General features: G+C 44.3%; 1 protein-coding gene across 3 annotated transcripts in view; it reads left to right on the forward strand.

Moving 5' to 3' along the window:
- stau2 (staufen double-stranded RNA binding protein 2) overlaps nt 1–20,705 on the forward strand; it is a 176,060-nt gene that overhangs the window by 124,258 nt on the left and 31,097 nt on the right. For all 3 annotated transcript variants that reach the window (XM_080751538.1, XM_080751537.1, XM_080751539.1), the window contains exon 13: nt 1,319–1,432. In XM_080751538.1, coding sequence (XP_080607664.1) covers nt 1,319–1,432 — 114 coding nt within the window. The remainder of the gene's footprint in view (nt 1–1,318; nt 1,433–20,705) is intronic.

Here is a 20,705-nt window from a genome sequence, read left to right on the forward strand (position 1 = left end):
TGGTGGCATTACTGAGATACAATGATTTAAATATAGGTTGGAAATCGGTGTAGTGAGTCCTTTAACTCTGAGTGTGTGCAAATGGGCCCGTAAGACACAAGTGCATTTGGTTCCATTTGCACACAGTCTTGAGTGTACAGACCCATAAGAGTTCCATTTTTACCCCAGTTGGTCCTCGGACCCGTCGACCCGAACGTTGAAAAACAGCATTAGATAGTTGAGTGGTGTGGAAGTGAGATAATCTCATGAACTGGTTTATGTTCATGGCCAATGCTTTGTTGGTTTTCACTCCACTTAAAGCACGGCAATTGTGCAACTCTCATCGCACTTGAGGCTCTCTGCATCACTTGTCTTCTCTTTTGTTCTGCGAGTAAGTGCCATTTATTAAGGTGCCTGCAGCTGCAGCCGGGCCAGAAGTAGGCCAGGCGAACACGACAACGAACATAACGCGCGCGATATGACACTCTTGGTCGTAACGCGCGCACGCGCGCAGCAAGAGCCAGTGAGAAGTAGGGCAGAAAGGCATGCTGCAGTATTACCCAAGCCCTTGGATGTGAGGAGCAGATTGTCCCCGAGGACTATCATGTCATAACAGTCCTGATTGCACAGCATTTAGGAATGCCTGCCGAGTTAACCTCTAGATGATGAGGGGTCACCCATGATGTCACCCCCCCACACACACACAAACACACACACTTGCCATCTTGGAAGTGTGGGGAAATTGGTCACAAATGCTCTTTGATGGCAATTATACATGCAATATTTTTATTCTCTCTACTAGTCAGCCATTTGCAGAAACGACCTCATGTGAATAGGGATGGGACGATAAGCGATATTATTGTTTATCGTGATAAAAAACACTCACGATAATCGTATCGTGGAGATTTAATTTATCATGATATCGTCCTCCGTCGTGCACTGGGATCAATTCACCTTTTATTTGTCGAGCTGCATATCCGGTACCACTTAAAACCCTCGATAATTGGTAAAAGGTACTTATAATATACTTACTTGATACAGTCTTTTTCTCACTCTCTATCAAATGTCTTTGCGAGCTTGTAGATCTGCTATTTTTTGGCAAATGTTCCGCCCCAAGATAACGGATGTTGGAGACATATTGATTATCGCGATAATATCGTAAATCGCGATTTCTTTGGTTACAATAATCGTGATATGAAATTTTCATATCGTCCCATCCCTACATGCGAATGAATCCCAGTTAACAGGCTATACCGAGGTTTAGCTTAATCGGTTTTGTTCTTTCTTTTACGGATACATTTTCCTCATGTGTTTTGTTTTCCTCCATGTCTCCCTCCAGGTGCAGTACACCGACGGGCAGAGCGGCAAGGACTTTGTGACCTACCTGACCCTCTCCCCCGTGCAGATGACTTTCCATGGCACCGGGAGTACCCTCCAAGCCAGCCACGACCAGGTAAGCATGTACAGTATGTGTGTGTTGCGTGTATACTTGTGAGGACCAAACTGGCCCCATAACTATTGTAGTATTTGAGAAATGGACATTGTGAGGACCATTTTCCTGGTCCTCACATGGAATCCAAGTTCAGGTACAGGAATGGGATTTGGCATTGGGAGGTAAGGTTTGGGTTTTAGCTGTTTTCAATGCCATCCAAAAATGTGGAGGTGTAATACAAATGTGTGACTTCAAAAATCAGGTGCCCCCCCCAAACACACACACACACACACACACACACACACACACACACACACACACACACACCCCTCTATCACCGCTGTTAGAGTAATCAGTTCAGATTAGGAATGAATGGGACTATTATCGTTTATCGTGATAAAAAAACACAATTTATGGTGATATCGTCCTACGTCATGCACTGGGATCAATTCACCTTTTAATTGCCAAGCTGCATATCTGGTACCATTTAAACCCTCTATAATTGGTAAAACAGACCTGGAAATAACGTACTTGACACAGCTTTTTTGCACTCTCTACCAAATCTCTTTGCCAAAATATATTTTCCATTTATTTGGTCACAATAATTTTGTGGAACGATATCCCATCCCTAATACAAACGTGACTACAAAAATATGTCCCCCCCCCCCTTCACACACACACACACACACACACACACACACACACACACACACACACACACACACACACTCACACCCCTGCATCACCGCTGTTAGACTGATCAGTTCAGATCTCCGAAGAAACCACATCTGTGTTTAGGTTCAGCTTCCTCTGAAAAGCGCTGGTTCAGCCCACCTGTAGTGTACTGTATACGGACCATGTTATGTACGACGGGGGAGTGGGGTGGGCGGTGAGGCGGTGAGGGGGTAAGGGAGGGCCTTGTTGGCTGGGGGTCTCGGCCTCTCATTAACGCGGCGGACTTGGCTATCCGTGGCTTTATCATTAATCACCCTGGAAACTTCAAAACCCTGAGCTGTGTCTGGGAGCTCCTGATAACAATCAGCCTCATGCACTTCTCCCTGACAGGACTCCATTACATCTCCATCTCCCCCCACCCTCTCTCTCTCTCTCTCTCTCTCTGTCCTCCACTGCGTCTCACTCCTTCACAGTAATTACTGTGAAGCTACTATCCCCAAATCTGATGGGGGACCTCCCAGTGTAGGGATGGGGCGATATGAAAGTTTCACATCACGATTATTGTGACAAAAGAAATCGCGATTTACGATGTTATTACGATAATCAAAATCCATTATCCTGGGGCGGAAGATTTGCCAAAAATTGCAGATCTACAAGCTCACAACACGCCACGTTGTGACGCGTTGTGAGCTTGTCTATCGGCTATTTTTTGGCAAAGACATTTGATAGAGAGTGAAAAAAAGACTATTATAAGTACGTATTATAAGTACTTTTTACCAATTATAGAGGGTTTAAGTGGTAGCGGATATGCAGCTCGGCAAATAAAAGGTGAATTGATCCCAGTGCATGACGGAGGACGATATCACGATAAATTAAATCTCCACGATACGATTATCGATAATATCGCGTATCGTCCCATCCCTACCTCCCAGTGTTTATTTTTATTTTTTTTATGTGGCGTTTCTCTCTCTCTCTCTTTTTCTCACACACACACACACACACACACACACACACACACACACACACACACACACACACACACACACACACACACTCCCTCGCTCTCTCACTCGCTCCAATGTATTCAGAAGGTGGCTCTTTGTCTTGTGTCGCCCAAGCAGAAAAGTGCTTGCTTACGTTATATCATCTAAACATAGGACGCCCCTTTGTCCAGTGACCTTCAAAGCGTCAGAAAAAATTAAAAATGCCTGGCCCCCGGTCCGGGACATCTAGTGCTGCCGTGGTTAACTAGGAGCCAGGCCGGTATAGGCCAAGGTAGCCTGTGTCCTCGTAAGCTGTTGTTCCCAAGAGCACTGGGGCATGAGCGACTGTTGGAGCGGCGCTTCTCAAAGTGCGGTCCGGGGACCTCCAGGGGTCCTTGAGGGGGGGTTCAAGGGGTCTAGGGTCCCTGGCACAATTATCTTTTTCAGATGGGGGCCCGCGGCCAAATACACTATTCATTTGGGGGTCCGTGACGTGAAAAGGTTTTAGAAGCACTGTGTTAAAGCAGTGGTCCTCAACCTTTCCAGGCCGCGACTCCCAAAATAATCATATTTTAACTGGGGAAGGAAGATGTGAGCATGTAGATCTGCTATTTTCACAATTTCTGCCTCTAATATTTAGAGGTATTAAAAAGTCCTTAAATTGTCACTTTAGAAATGTGCAGATACCCTCTATAGTCTATACAATTGAAGTTTACGATGGTTTGTTTACGGTTGAGTGAGAAAACAATGTTTCACATTAAGTTAATCATCTGGGGACCCCCCAAAATAATTTGGGGACCCCCCTGGGGGTCCCGACCCACAGATTGAGAAGCACTGTGTTAGAGGCTCGGCGCAGTGAGTAGCAGCCTACCAAAGGAGCGTTCGCGGGCCGCCAGCGCTCTCACACCCAACACAGTGGGCGTCACGGCTTTCTGTGGCGATGTGTGTGCGCAGACAGGCGGTAATAAGTGTTGAAGCGACAACATGGGCAGGGCGTCTTTCAAGAGAGGGGGGTGACGATTTGTCGACGCACTAATAACAACCCTCACTTGTTTGATTGATTGAACACTTTATTGACATTTTTAGAGGTACAACAGTAGGCTCCAACGGGTACGCAATATAGAATCCTCACTAGGTCATAAATAACCCCAGATGAAGTATTAGGGCTTTCATTTACAAACAAGAATGTTTTTAAATAAATCAGAATGCACACTAGCTTCTCTTTGATTGATTGAAGACTATTAGAAGTTTGCATAGGAAAAGGTACAGTTTCATGACGGTACAATTCACTGGTACAAGGTCTACTAAAAGGAGATCCATGAAAAGACTAAGCTTATTTCCACTGGAAACCCTAAAAAGCGACCGGAACGCGTACGTTTCGGAGTAACGAATTCTGTGACTGTGTCAGCCGTTCTATCCGTCCACCCAGATGGGAAAAGCATCTCATTGACTGTCCTTTGGAGCACTGATCAAAAGGTTGAGGGAAATCGCCTACTGACGCAACGCTAAGCAGCGTCTCTTTCTAGGCTCCCTGGTTGTGCCAGTCCACAAAAACATAAACATTGAAATATGGAGATACCAGGTTTCTTCCCGACAGAAACGATTATGTTTCATATTTATTGAAATACTTAACTGACATGTTATAGTGGAAGTCAGTTGGGCAATTCACCCTTTGTCAAGTCCCGCCCGTTGTCCCGCCCCTCCATTGGTTGCTGTGTCTTGGTGGGACAAAAGTCCTTTCTCTCCATCCACTACCATTGAAATTCAGTTGCTTCTTATTGTTATTCTGTGTATTCAATTCTCATTTTAAACTTGGTTTCAGTAAAAAAGGAGCTTCTCAGGTGCAGTATTGTGACTTTTTAAATGTTTTTATTTCTCCAAAAATGATGTTTTAGCAAATTCAACATAAAAAAAAAGGCAGAACCAGGGCGGGACAAGGCAGAAAGAGCCTGCTGGTTGGTCAGTCAGGGACCAATCAGAAGGCTGACAAAGGGTGAATTAGGCTGAAACCTTGCCCAAATTTGGAGTCATGTACTGTATATGTCATATATTAGGCCTACTAGGCCTATTGGAGCGACGGCGTTCCATCAAGCGGTGGAATACCCCTCAACCTTCAAATCACTACAGAATATCTCTTGTGTTGCAAATTAATTTCAATATTTCCAGTGGACTTCCACACGCCCACATATACAGTATATACTGTATGTATATATATACACACACACACACACACACGCCTTATCTGTGTAATTAGACGTTGTAAATGTGGTGTGTGGGGAACGGGAGATCACTGACTGTATGGAATGATAACTCTTTCCTGGATCTGCTCTCTCCCTCTCTCTCTCTCCCTCTCTCTCTCTCTCTCTCTCTCTCACACACACACACACACACACACACACACACACACACACACACACACACACACACACGCTCACTATTACTGTAGTCATTTCATTGTGTGGGGATTTCCTTCAGCATTGTGTATAGTCAAATGGAGGTTTGATATCAGATCAGTCAGTTGGAGAGGCAGGTGGAGGTCCTCCTCTCCACACAACATGTGGCATGAAGCTGTGGCTAGAAAGCTATGGGGAGGAGTACATAGATCTGATGGACGCTTCTCAAAGTGGGAACGAGGGGTTCTTGAGGGGCTTCCAGAGGGTCCCTAGCAAAATTAAGAAGTGTTTGAACACTTATGGCCAAGAAGTGGCACCAAATTATTAATATATTATTGTTGGCTTCTTTTTTTTTTTTTATAGCAGCTCTACAAGCTCACAATGCAACCCTTTTTTAGATTTGACAAATGGTCCCTCGCACAAAATATTATGGGGGGTCCGCAGCCAAATACATATCAATTTGGGAGTCCTTGACATGAAACTATTTGAGAACTGCCGGAGTGATTATACGGTACAATGCCGTTCCAGTGGTTTAACTGGCATCACCGACATGTTTGAAGAAATATGCGGATAATGTTTTGATTTTATGCAGATACAACATTATTGTCCTGGGCAGTTCAAAGTTAAACAATGCCAAAATAAAAATCAGAACGTGAATTCAAGCGAATTTGAATTGCAAATTGAAATTGAGCAGCTAACAAAGACGCTGCATAGCTGGTGCTGGTGTGACAATGAGAAGCTAATGCTATGCTTTAGTTGTCAGACTTTAAACACTGGGTGCAGAGCTGCTGTCAGCACAGCCTTAATAGTGCTCTGCTCTTTATCAACTAACACACGCACACTCACACACACGCACGCACGCACACACGCACGCACGCACACACACACACATGTCAGTATTCTTCTTACCTGCCCTGTTCATTGCCCTTGTATAGAAATTCCTGGAGGGAATACCCGTGTGTGTGTGTGTGTGTGTGTGTGTGTGTGTGTGTGTGTGTGTGTGTGTGTGTGTGTGTGTGTGTGCGTGTGCGTGTGCGTGTGTGCATAGAGAGAGATGTACAGTGGGGTGCTCTCTGTGACTGTATGTGCCATCCAGTCTGTGCCATCTGCCCAGCACATGTGAGACTGTCAACCTAGTCCTGTCATACTTCCACACAGAGAGATTTGGTGTAGAATAGATGTGGGAAAGAGCGATCCCAATACAGTGCCAACTCAGGTCCCGTTCACTTCGTCTTGAGGGTTTAAGTGGTTAACAGATTCGTACTTTTCAACCCAAGCCTATTATTGTTTTGTCACGTAATGGTTCATATTTTATCTTTATTTACTTGTTTTGTGTTTGAACTTGTCACTTCTTTGCCTGTTAGTGAGAGAGACTTAGTGATCTCTACAAACTTCGTGATTCTTTGCTATAAAAAAATCCTTTTCTTTCCCCCTACTTCTACTTTTGTTTTTAAACACAATTTGTTTAGTAATTAAACACATCTTCGAAACAGATTTGTGGCTGGATGGAAGCCATTGTGCTAGGCACCTCCCACACTGACTGCTTCATAAGATGTCAGGTGGAAACCCCTTGTACAGTACTTGAGTAAATGTATTTAGTTACTTTCCTAGCACTGGTCTTCATCCGTGAGTCGCTGTGAGTTGACCGCGGATGTGGACTTCCGGCCTTGTTGCCTTGGGGAATCGCTCTGGTTTGTGGCCACACCGCTTTTATCGATGTTTCTCTGTCAGAAGGCCACAATAAAGGCCTCGACACAAGGATATATTTAGCCCTTTTTTCCCCCCATCCTTTTTTTTCATGTGAAGTCCCTTGTGGTACTTTTTTTTAGATTGGTGTGATTTCTGTGTTTGTTCTGCAGAGCTGAAGTAAGTACCTTGGCAGCTCTTTAGTGGCGGCAATGGTGGCGCGTCGGGGGTCGAAGCCCCCACGAGGTGTCGCTGGCACCAACATGCATGGCCTGCAATCGAAGATGACAGGGCGACTGTTGTCTGCCACAGGACTGTGTGTGTGTGTGTGTGCGTGCGTGCGTGTGTGCGTGCGTGCGTGCGTCGTTACTTTGCGTGCAGTGATGTCCTCAGCTGAGCCACTGCAGTCCCAGAGGACATGTCTTGCAGAGAGTCTCCTGCAGCAAATTAACTGATGAGACATGATGTCTTGAAAGCAGTGTATCAGATTAAGATGTGTTCTTAGATGTGTTCACATACACAATATCGTGGTAATGAGAGATTTGTTATGGCTTTGCAGCATTGTTGGATTGGTGAAACACTGAAGAAAAGACAGCCTCTGCAATTAATTTGGCGTGGGACCTTGCTCTGGGGTGCGTGCCTGTCTGCTGCCAGCAGAGTTCAGATGAGGGAAAGAAGGAACGGGGCTGTTTGGGGTGGTGATGGCAGCGGAGGAGGGGTGACAGCCAGGGACCCATTTACACATTGCACACATTCCTCCTCCGGTCCGTGATCCTTTTCCACTTTGTCAACACTTGTCACGTCGCAGGTTTACAGGTGTAAAAGAATGCGAGAAATGTATTTTACTTTACAAGATACCCTTGAATTTCACTTAAATACATAATAATAACACTAGATAAAAGAAAAAATGTAAAATACCAAATAGCAGCGGCATAATCGATATGTAAGGAATTTGTGGGTATATTCACAGTCGTATACATAAAGTGACTAGTGCCATAGTGTAACGGCACTATCTCATGGCCTAGCTTTGAGTCCTTAACCCATTGAGGCCAATTTTATAAACTCCTCCTAAATCTTAAATTAAATAAAAATGACACAGATGCTTTTCCGGTTTTAGATCGTAAGGTCATTAGATCAGTGGTTCTCAAAACTCATGAAGTGAAGGACCCCCAAATTCATATGTATTTTGCCACGGACCCCCCAAAGGTTATTTTTCAAATATTTTCAATATTGTTCAGACATTTTCAAAAATAGCACATTTACAAGCTCGCAGCGTGGCATGAAGTGACCGCGCTGTGAGCTTGTAGATCTGCTATTTTTGAATTTCCAACATATAAATGAATAAAGTGGTTAAATGATTTAGATGCTATATCACCTAATTTTGTCTGGGGACCCCCTGGAACCCTACGGGGTCCCCGGACCCCACTTTGAGAGCCACTGCATTAGATCATTATTATTATAATGCCTTGTATTTAGTGCAGCCCCGTGTTGCTCTTGCTCCTGAACGCCTGCGTGTCTGCAGCCACTAAACTGTAATGTAATTACCAGCGGACACTGGCGGATATGCGGACGCGACAAGAATAATCAGGCCTTAGGCTGTTTGGTTTGGCATTTGATGCGTCGACATTTCAGAGGACTGCCTCGACAGGAGAAATGCACTGAAGATTGGTGGCGGTAAACGAGAGAGAGGGAGAGAGAATTCCTGCACTATCTGCACCACGCTCAGTACATAAACATACTGTTTACAGTTTTATTGAGAAATTGCTGCTAATACATTTTTACACACACACATACCTACACACACATATTTATATATATGTGCAGAGCAACAACAAAAAAAGCGTACTATTTTTAGTTTTGTACCTAGATGGATACCTTTATTATACTAAGGGGTAAAATCAGTTGCCCAGAGGCAGCACAGCAGTTTAAGGTTACAAGTTACAAAGAAGTAAGAACAAGAAAAAGAGTACGGTTGTGTACAGTCAAAAAAGCAAGGCATAATAAAAGGAATGTTATATACATAAAGTGTCCAAAAAAACATTCAACGCTCATAAGTGTCATGTCACACACAAATAGCAATAGCAATACCTACTTGACTGCAATGTTTGAAATGTTACAAAGCTTTGTTTATACATATATCCTTAACTGTACATACATGTACATTCATTTTACTGTTTGTTTTATTTGACACTTGCTTCAGCAATGCAAACGTACGTTTCCTCATGCCCATAAAGCCCCTTTGCATTGGCAAAAATTGAGAGGGAGGGCGAGAAAGGGCCGATTTGAGAGCGAGACACCTGTTGAGTGTGTGTGGTGCGTGAAGGTGGGGGTGGTGTTAGCAGAGGTAGGATAGACGGGACTGATTCATCATGGTCTGGTGACTTCTGGGATGATCTTCTGAGACGCCCCACGGAGCAGGAGGAGAAGGAACGGGGGGGAGATCTAAAAGGGTGGGCTTTTGAAGTTCCTCATGGCGGCTGGAGGACAGACGCCCCCCTGCCCACCCACCCTCCCCCCAGACAGGGCTACTCTCAGGGGGGTCCCGTTGCAGCGTTACCCCACCGGGCAGGCAGCTGTCGGACAGCGTCTTCTCTTCGGTCCTGTCTTGTCTGTCTGCCTGTCTTTACGTGTCAGAGTGTTATGTAACCAAACGCAGCACCTGGACACGTACTAAATCACTGTATGTATGCAGAGAAAACATGGGAATCTGTCCCTAATGTGCCTTGTCATGGCCCAGGCACAGACCGCTGCTGGTCAGTGTTTCCAGATTTTGCGAGGGGAAAAGAGCAGCCAGGTGTATTAAAGTTGGAATGACGCGCCCCAAAACGGCTAAATCAGGCTATCTAATTATCTAATAATATCTTTGATGATGTCAAGTATACCTACCTTTGATTACCCAATCAAATTCATTTATTGCAGTTACTGTACTGAAACAAAGTGGTACTTTCTGTACAGTAACTGCAATAAATTAATTTGATTGGCTAATATTGGGGTAGGGGGCGGAGTTGAGCGTGCATATCATTATTTTCTGAAACTACCCCCACGGAAGCTGTCCGAGGTGAAAATTTCGCAACTTCATGGGCATGGCATATTTATCACTAAAAGATTTACAAGTTTTCAACAAACAAGCCATCGAAGATTAGTATCGAGGGTTTCGCTTTCTCCACCCTTAGACCTAATCGGTCTAAGCAACCGGAGCGACCGCGGAGCTGTTGTTCACTGTTGTTCAGCAATAAGCGAACATGGCAACAGTGGTGCTTAGGCCTTTCGGGACTTTATGCCAGTGTTGACCTACAGCTTAAATGTGAGAATTTCGAGCCTAACAGGCTTGATTTGCTTGGTTTCACGAACTGAAAATAGCAGATCTGCGACCTTGTAGACAGGCTATTTACGGTGCGCGACACTGGCGCTCAACTATGTATAAATCACCCTCAGGAATAATCTTTTGAAGGAACAAATGGGAGTAGATGTTAGTTTGCCATTAACCAGATTAGGGGGCCTTGCACGCCCTCTAAAAATACATGGTATGAAAAAGCCTTGTCTCAGCACTTGTCTCACTCCCGGGTGTTTTGATTCAGTTTACCTGAAGTGGTGTCTTTGTTTTTTAACTGTTCTGCTGCTGTAGACGATCCTCACCGTCATTCAAATCGGTGACTACATGACGCCGTTGACAGCGCTCACCGTCAATCTTACTGTATTTACAGTAAATGTATTAATACTTACATAATGTCGCGCCGGTCGCGGCCGCATCGGTAATGTCCGCGATTTGTTTAAAACGCACGTTGGGCGTGCACGCGAAGTGAAGCTCCTCCATGTTAAGTCAATGGAGAGGCCCATAAAGAAACTTCATTTAATCCAAAAGAGCCATTTTGAGCCATTTTGCACCAGATCTGATGTAAACAATACACACGGCAGGACGCAGCCATGTTTCTCTTCTCGGCTCACACTGTCATGTGACTAGATGACGTAATCGTTGCCGTCAAGTGATAATCCAAAAAAACAAAAACAACCCCCTTCCAGCCCTTCAAAATAATAGCGGCGGCCGACGGAGGAAACGGCGCGGCACCAAGGCAACAAGCAACCTTCAGATTAAGAGGCATGAGTTGTGTTAAGGCACTTGAATGAACATTTGGAGCAGAATGGCATTGCGTTAATGTGGCTGCCATTTTTCAAATGGCTTTGACAAAAAAGAAGGCTTTTTGCCATTATTAAGGCCCATTCCCATTGGGCCAGATAATAACTTTCTCCAGATATTTTTCCATTCAAAGTGGATGGTAGATACAGATAAAAAAAAAAAATATGCCACAGATATTTCTTTTATCTGTGGCAGATATTCTTTTTATCTGTATCTACCATCCACTTTGAATGGAAGAATATCTGGAGAAATTTTGGAGAGTTTTTCATCTGTTATCTGGCCCAGTGGGAATGGGCCTTTAGAGAGACGGGGAAAACAATGAACGAGACCTAGGGGTGCAACAGTGAATTGTACTAATCGATTTAGTCTTTTCTTTTTGGTAATTTAATAATACAATCGATTAATAATCCATCCTTACTTTGGGAATATCATTCTAGGTGAAAAGCTATAAACAATATCGTAAAAATATGTAAAATAGCCGATCTATATGGGCAGCTTGCAGATCTTCTATTTGTTTACGTGACACAGTTGTGTGACAAAAGTAATGCTGCTTAGGTGGTTAATCGATTCTTTGACACACATATTTATTTATTCTGAAAATATTTGCTTCTTGATTCTTAAGTAATCAATTAGAATAATTGCTACGAAAATAATTGTTAGTTGCAGCCCAACTCTGGGGTCTTGTTTCCATTGTGGAAAGTATATACAATTGGAGGGCGGTACAGCATTGTGTAAACACAGCATAGGCGCCGGATTATGTGCACGCTCCCAGGGGGCTAAACACCATTCAAGCACGAAATAGTTACAGTATATATATACTGTACATGGAGGTGAGAATAGCTTGGTAATGGTATACAGGATCATGAAAAAATGTTTTGTTCCATAATACAATGACAAAACTCGTACACTGTTTTTCATGTTTTTATCTTAATGATCACAGTAGCCTACATGCGTATATTATCCTGTAAAGCAGGGGTCTTCAACAGGGGGTCTGGGACCTCTAGGCGGTGTTCAGAGTTACTACAGGGGGTCCACCAAATCTTTGAGTGATAGAACGTTTTTTAAGTATTGACGGTTCAAGTGGTTAAATATCTGAAAACACAAATTCTTCATCTCTCTCTCAACTAAGGGGTCCTCAAGCTTTTTGAAACAAATGGCAATCCTTCAGGGTTTTGCAGTCACTTTTTGGGACAAAATACTCCCACCGCTTTACCGACAGCCTGACTCCTCCTCCCGGAGTGTCCGCGGGGGTGATCCGTCATTCTGGCCTGTCCTCCTCAGGAAACACCTTTCAGAGGAGCAGATTAGGAGGTGACGCGAGAGTGGAAGAGCACTGAAAGAATGATGGAGGAGGGAGAGCGAGGGAGAGGAAAGGCAAACGACAGGGAGAGAGAGAGAGAGAGGGACGAGGCGCGGTGAGGAAAATAATTGAGTGCGTATGTGAGGGAGATTGACAATAGACAAGATGAATGGATCTGTAGGCATGCCCTGCAGTAGCTGCCCTATCCCTCATTATTGCACTGGTCCTCCGCCTTTTTAATTGCAAATATCCCTCCCTGTTTGGTATGCATTGATTAGACCACATCCACGGTCTGAGTTACAGACCTATTATAAGGGTCCGTTTGGTTCCTAACCATCAATTATTTAGCTTGGGATTCCCTGGAACTCCTCAAGGACCTCTGAGGGTCCCTGGACCACATTTTGGTGTTTTCAGGCAAAAGGAAGCAAGGCACGGTGGAGACAGAATAAACATGAACTTGCCCATTACACACACACACACACACACACACACACACACACACACACAGTATAAATCAGGCAAAAGGAGGACCGCATCAGGAAAGTGTACGTGCGTGTGTGTGTGCACACAAATGCACAATGGGCTTTTAATTAGCTTTTATAATGCAAAAATAAATAAAAAAAAGCAGCAGGATACTACCATACGATCACTTATCTCCTCTTCCAACATCTTTACAGAGGGAATTTAATCTCGTGAGGCGATGGGTTTCTCACTACAAGTCATCTGAAGCCAGGGAAAATTGTGAAAACTCAGTCAAGTCCCTTGGTGTGACCACCAGCCTGATGTCGGAGCTGAGCCTGTTGTGTAATGCCCCGTGATTATGTGAGAGTCTTGCCTCAATGCGGCGTGAAAGAGTGCTTGGATCCGTGTCATGTTTCACGAGCAGTGTGAATTACCATTAATACAGACCTCCCATCCTGCTGGATTCAGGCAGGCGGCTCACCGTTCCAAGGGGATGTCACAATTGGCCCGAATTATGCGTGTGACTCAGTCACATTTCAACAAGTCGATCCGGGAATTAGGATTTAGTGCAGTTTGTCCCGACCTCAAATAAACAAGGAAGCGCACGTCACTGTATGTTTACTCTGCGGCTGCTGCTGTGTTTTTCACTGCGCCCCACCAGCAGATACATTGTTGTGTTGCGTAGGCCGGGTTCCCAGTGATGCTTTAAATCAGCGAATGGCTAGGCTAACGGATAGGCTAACTGCAGTGACACATCTCAACAAGCCAATACGATTAGAATTTCATCTTGAGGAGTTGTCCTATCTATCTAAACCACATTGAGTTTTATTATAAACATAAAATAATGGTCACAACAATGAAGATGAGCTCAAAAGCATGCTACTGCTAATAGCATGTTAGCCATTTGTCGGAATGGAACTGTGCACTTGATTTGACAACCAGTCACCACACAGTGTCGCCAAACTAAAAAAGAATGGGCTTTAATGCCTTTTTTTTTTTTTTTTGTAATTTTTATCCCATGATTTTTGCAACCCATTTTTCACCCAGTGCCAATTGCCTATGTTATCCTGGGCTCTGCTCCCCCTCTACCACGCCTGGGGAGACAACGGACTGACCTCATGCTTCCTTCAATGCATGAGTAGTCCAAGTTGTTTCTTTTCACCTGACAGGGGGGATTTCCCCGGGATGGACGTAGCGCGTGGAAGGAACACGTTATTCCAACCAGTTCCTTTCCCCTCCATCAGGCGCCCCGGCTGGCTAGGGGGAGGCATTATTGAGACCAGGATTACTGCATGTTTTTGTGAGGGTATCAACCCTAGGAAACACGGGGAGAACATGCAAACTCCACACAGAAAGGCCCTATCGCCGACCCCACCTAGGGTGTGGGCACTGATGACGCGGAGGGAGAAACACGCCCCCAGCACCCACAGCGTCCCCCGGCGGGAATCGAACCCAGGACCTTCTAGCTGTGAGGCGAAGCGCTAACCACTGCGCCACCGTGCCCCACAGGCTTTAATGCCTTTAATAGGATGGTAGACTGACAGGAAATGGGGAGAGAGATGGGGATTGACATAGCAAAGACAGCAAAGGTCGTCGGGAACGGGATTACGACATGCGACACGCTGTCAGGCTGGCATTGCAGCTTAGGGTGCCCAGACCACCACGGGAGAGAGTTTTTTGCAGGTCTTTCAGTCCGAGTGTATCAAAAAAGCAACTGGGTTAAGCACCGTTGGTCCGACCAGTTTAACATTCACCAGGTTAGGATTCACCCGCGTCGACAGGTTAGCATTTCACCAGGTTACCATTCACCAGTGTTAGTTTTACTGAGGTTAGGGTTTCGTCACCTCCGTTCAACCAATCACAAGCTTCCACTGCCTTAACCCAGTTGCTTTTTTGATACACTCAGACTGAAAGACCTGCAAAAAACTCTCTCCCGGAACACCACACCGGCGGCAACATTTTAACCTAGTTGTTAAGTTTAGCATTTCGTTCTTTTGTTTTATTTCATCCATCATATTTTAGCACTGCTAGCGGCAGGGCTCTAAGAAAGACAATGCTGAAATGTCCTTCCAAAGAACACTTTGCTTTCAAACAACTACAGGCTGGATCACAATGGATGTATGCTGTATAACCCCTACTGATTTTGGTAATCCTGTGACCTTTCCTCTAGCGCCACCCTCAGGGCAAATCATCTTTGCACACACTATATCTCATTGCAGGATGACCCTTGCTGATTTTAGTGACCCCAGTGTTCCTTTTAGGCAGTGTGTTTTGAATGTACTTGCGCTGTACTACATCTTTGTCTAATAAAATATTCAATCAATCAATTCAATCAAACCCCATGATCTTGCCTCTAGCTAGCGCTACCCTCTGCCAAATACTCTATTTGGGTGTAAGGTGTGAGCAGTACAATCTCTAGGGTCTGCTTTGTGGACTTTTAGTTTTAATTAAGTGAAAATCTTTCAGATAAATTCTGCATTTCCTTAACCCATTTAGGCCTAAGAATTATTGACTGCTTTAACCAGTGAAAAATAGCAGATATACAAGCTCACAGCGCGGCACCGAGTGCCGCGCTGCGAGCTTGTAGATCTGCTATTTTTGAAAAATCATGATTTTTCTTTGCAAGTCTTTGAATATATCTATTTAAAAGCGAACATTTGTAAGTCAAATATTTGCTTCTGGGGGGTCCCTGGAACAACATATTTTGAGATGGGGGTCCGTGGCCAAATACCTGTAATTTTGGGGGTCCTTGACATGAAAAAGTTTGAGAACCACTGATTTAGAGGAAGGATTTAGAAGTCGGGTCAAAGATCGGGTCAAAGATATTCATAGACTTGCACACATTTTCACGATTTTTCAAAAATAGCAGATCTGCAAGCTCGCAGCGCGGCACTCGGTGCCGCGCTGTGAGCTTGTATATCTGCTATTTTTCTAAGGTTAAAGCATACAATAGTGGTTAAAGTGGTTAAAATCTAACGCGACTCGGGCGCGTTCCAGGTATTTGAGAGTTAACAAGTGCCAACTGTTGTTTGTTGTTGTAGATGCTAATGCAGCATTGCTTGTAAGGGGGGGACCAGATATTATGATTAAGGACAAAAGATGTGTGTACAAACAGTGTTTCATGTTGTTTTCTCTCAACGCAACTGCCCAACCCCGCTGTAATTGTTTTAATGCAAGCTACGGTGTTACATTCATTAACACCTTCTTGCTAAGCGGAGTGAGATGTTTTGGCAGTGGCCACAGCCCTCGGTGTTGCTAGGCGCCGTGTGCGATTTCACACATGTTAGCCTGACGGCCGAGTTTGGCACTGATAAAGAACTCCAACCAATCACACCTTCACTCATCACCCCCACGGGAGGTGTTAGCTCGCCAGGCGGGCCAATTCGCTACCTGGACCTTTGTAATGTCTGTGGCTCATTAGCTTAATGTCATTTGATACTGAGTGATAGTCTGCCTCGCTGAAAAGGTCCCGAGATAAGAGATGGCATTTTATTTTTCTTTCCCTCTGCTTTATCATCATCCCCTAATGACGCCTTACGTGTGAGATGTGTCACCCATGGAGATGACATCTTTCAGAATAATCAAGACCTAATTATGATTTTCACTTTGCAGACATTTGAATGTCACCTTTTGATGTTGTAAAAAAAAAAAAAAAAGCTCACACATTTCACATAGTAACTACACGCCTTCGCATCCTGTCTCGTTGCCCTAATCTGCATCCCACTGCTTGGAGTTTGAGTGCGAGGGGAAACAAAAACATGATAATGTTTTGGGAGGTAAGAAGAGAGAACGCCGCAATGGATATTCCACCTTGTGGAAGAGGGTGATTTTCTTTTATTTTGACGACACAAAGTGTCTCTTTTAATCATGACATTATATGAGGAATCTTTCAAACGTTTATTAGTGTGGTTGCTATAGGCAACACAATATGTTCTCGGTCCGAGAATTTTTGACCAGCAAAGTTGTTTTTTTTTTACCTTTGCACAAACGTGAAAGTGAAGCTTTTGGTCATGCTTCACACACTGTTGTCACTGTTGTCCTGCTTCACATAAAATCACAATATATGATATAAATGGTAAGATGGAATTCATTTCCCAAGTGGATTCCTCGTGACTCGCGTCAGTGAAACCACACTTGCAATTTCCCAGAATTGCACCCTTCGAGTTATTATTTTCTCCACAAATGGCAGATCTACAGCACAAGCTCACAACACATTTTTGAGTAGGGCTTTCTGTGTTTTCAAATAGATTAGAATTGAATCAGCACTTTTATTTTACAATTATCGGTCAAAACATCTGTAATAGTTGGTTCAGGACACTAAAAGTGTTGATTTCGTCGACTAAAACTATGACAAAAATGTTCGTCGACTATCTTTTTTCACTGCATGACGAAAACGAAATAAAAAGTTAACAAAAACTAAGCTATGATGACTAAAACTACGACTTTATTGTCAATTTCGTCAACAAATAAAAACTAAAAGGGAGGGACTAGTGGAGAAGGGATCCAGTAGAACTAAAATACAAGTAATTTTATGTTTTGGTTGTGCTCGGGTGTTGCCCTCTGAAATGCGACGCGTTGTGAGCTATTTTCAGCATGCAAACAAGTGTAAAATCACCATCAAGACCCGCCAAAATCAACTGTAGATTTAACTCGAATAAAACTAAATCATTTCAGATGACTAAAATATGACTAAAACTGAATGAAATTGAATTCAAAAGACTAAACCTAAATCTCCTGTCAAAATCAACACTGGATGCTGTTGAAGGAGAGGTGCGTGAAACGACCCGGTCTCCCGTTCCACGGCTCCCCGAGAACTCGTAGACACCGCACCGATAAAGCACGGAACCACAAACCCACGTCGACGTTGTCAGTCTCGTCCAGCCTTGGGGGAGGGAAACAATGCATTAAATGTCTTTTGTGCAAGCGCTGCAATCCAACTCTTAGAGGGGGAACGCTCAAGGAGTTGAAATGGCCCTTTAACTTGATATGTGACACACGTCTTGCGGTTAAGAGCTTCTAAGTATTAATCATCATGGAGTGCTCCAACTGCAAATCACACTCTGACAGTAATTGCAGAGACGTACACTCTCCCCTCTCCGATGCGCGTACATGTGCAGTGCACGCTCACTCCCGAGAGCACGCGGACGCGCGCGCGCACACACACACACACACACACACACACACACACACACACACATCACAAAAAGACACTACACAATGAACAGTATTGTTTGTGATAATGATCCTCTCTTGTTGCGTTCCAGCTCTAATGAAACTGGATCTTCCTGATGCTTAGATTTATTCATTTGTAAAAGTTGTTTTTGATTTCCCTCGTACACAATATGATTAGAGGATGTCTTGCCCAAATTACATGCTATCATTCACTTCTCCCTGACAGGACTATAACTATACAAGATGAGGCTTCTCTCTCTCTCTCTCTCTCTCTCTCTCTCTCTCTCTCTGCTTTGTATTGTGACCTTGCGAAACAACATTTGCGTTGCAGGCTTATTATTATGTTTTTCTCCTCAACTACTACCCCCAGGAGGGGTCTTCTCGTAAGATGAGAAAGAGGCCAGCCTGATCGTGTGTCGCCAACCATAGAACTTCTCTCTTTTTGCTGCATGGTCAGGGTGCATAGCACATGGGCGGCATTGGGCGCAGTATGCCTTCTACACTGTGTAGAGTGACCATGGTTTCAAAAACCCTAAATCGGATCCTTAATCACCTACTGTAAATCCCATTAAAAGAAATAGTGAAAACAGCATGTAGATCTGCCATGATACTTTTGACAATTTCTTTGACATTGTGGGACATTTGGCATTTTTGGGAAAGTTTTCATCAGGGTGGGGGACAATTATTTGATCACTGACTGAGCACACCTAGTGACTCCACACTCACCAGAACAGAAAGGTGGAAGAGCACTCAAATATTGTTTAATTATTATTTTACCAAAAAAATGGGTACATTTGGTAGTGTGTTGAAAACCGGATCATTTGAGTTTTTCTTTGAGATATCTGTCGGGAGTCGGGACTCGAGAGTCCGGACACCCAGCTTGAAACCGGCACAGTGCGGGCTAAACCGGGACGTCATGGTCACTGTACTTGTGCAGTGTGTCCCTGCTTCTACTCATGGCTGGTCAGACCTTTTGTGTCTTTTCCCCTGCTCTCCGTCTGCATTTCCTGTCTCTCTCTCTCTTCACTGTGTCTGTCAGAATAAAACATAAAAATGCCGCACAGAAAATATTTAAAAAAATGAAAGAAAAAAAAAACGTCTCCCTTGTGTACCCTGCCGTCGTGAATCAAATCCCAAACGGGTGTAACTTCCCCAAGCCTGTAGTCTTATACTGTATATAGCGCCATGTAAAGACCCTCGGGGAGGGTGGGGGGTCGTTAATGTCCCATGTCAGGAACAGTGCTGCTGTGTAGCAGAGCAAAGAGTTATGGAGATGAGCGTAGCGACTGGGGAATGTTTTTCTGTCTGTCTGGACCCCCCCACTTTTCTCCCCTCTCATCTGGACGTTAACCACTTAAACCCACTTCGTTGACCCCCCCCCCCGGGCGTCTGTACTTGGCCCTCTCCTTTTTTTTTTCCTTTACACCAAAACTCTTCGCCGTCAAAATCCGATCTACAAGCTCACGACACATTACAACACAATGCGTTGTGAGCTTCAGGGACGCTATAGGCTGCAGTGGTTCCTGTGACGTATCCTAGGCTGTGACGTATCCCCGGAACCCAAACCAGTGCATATAGCAGATCTACAAGCTCACAGTGTGTCGCGACGCGTTGTTAGCTTGTAGATCGGCAATCTTCAAATGAAGGAAACCAAAACTAAAGGGATAGAAATGGCTCCCGACCCACTGTTTGGGAAGCGCTGCTCTAGGGTTCATGTAGTTAATGTGTTCTCAGGCCTCAGAGGGCCAGACATCGTGAAACACCCGCGACAGCGGCCTCTTCGGGGGTTAACACCGATTACGACCAGGGTGTCACACACTCCCGCGGTTTAAGTAAACACAGGCGTCTTAGCTATTTTCTTCCCCCCCCCACTTTGTGCATGTGTGTGTGCGCCACCGTGTGCCTCACACCACTGAAGGTGTCAATATACGATCCCTTCAAATCTTAGTAAATAAAGTCAGAAGTGATACCTTTGCTTTCTGCTTTGCATGCAAATGCAGTTCCATCTTTTGCATTTCAAGGAGATAGGCAAAAGATTAAGCCAACCACGCTGTCACAATCTTGCATCTGAGAGGAAAGTAAATTAAAGGTGAGTGTGAAACAGGAGATGTTTGGCAAATTTTGTCAGAGTCAGATAACTTCCCTTTTGCATGTCGCGGCTGGTTGAGGAAAAGGCCCACACAGTCCTGTTTTGTGTGACAGCTATCTCAGGTTTAGAGATTAGGAATGATTTAGGAAGGAATTAACACCGAATTTGATCTAGTGATAACGGAAGAGTGTGTCTCATTATGGCGCTCAGATGTGCGTGGTTAGTCCGTGTGTCTTAATACTCAGTAGATTGTTGTTACGTGATAGCAAGCAATTAATTTGGGCATTCCTCAAGGTTATATTCAAGGACTACTGCTTTTGTCACTGAGCTATCAGTTCAAATGCTGCGATGTCGCATTAATAGAATTTCTGCTTTGTAATTTTCCTCCTATAAAATGGA

This window comes from Nannobrachium achirus (genome assembly GCF_963921795.1).
Source record: "Nannobrachium achirus genome assembly, chromosome: 21".
Lineage (NCBI taxonomy): Eukaryota > Metazoa > Chordata > Actinopteri > Myctophiformes > Myctophidae > Nannobrachium > Nannobrachium achirus.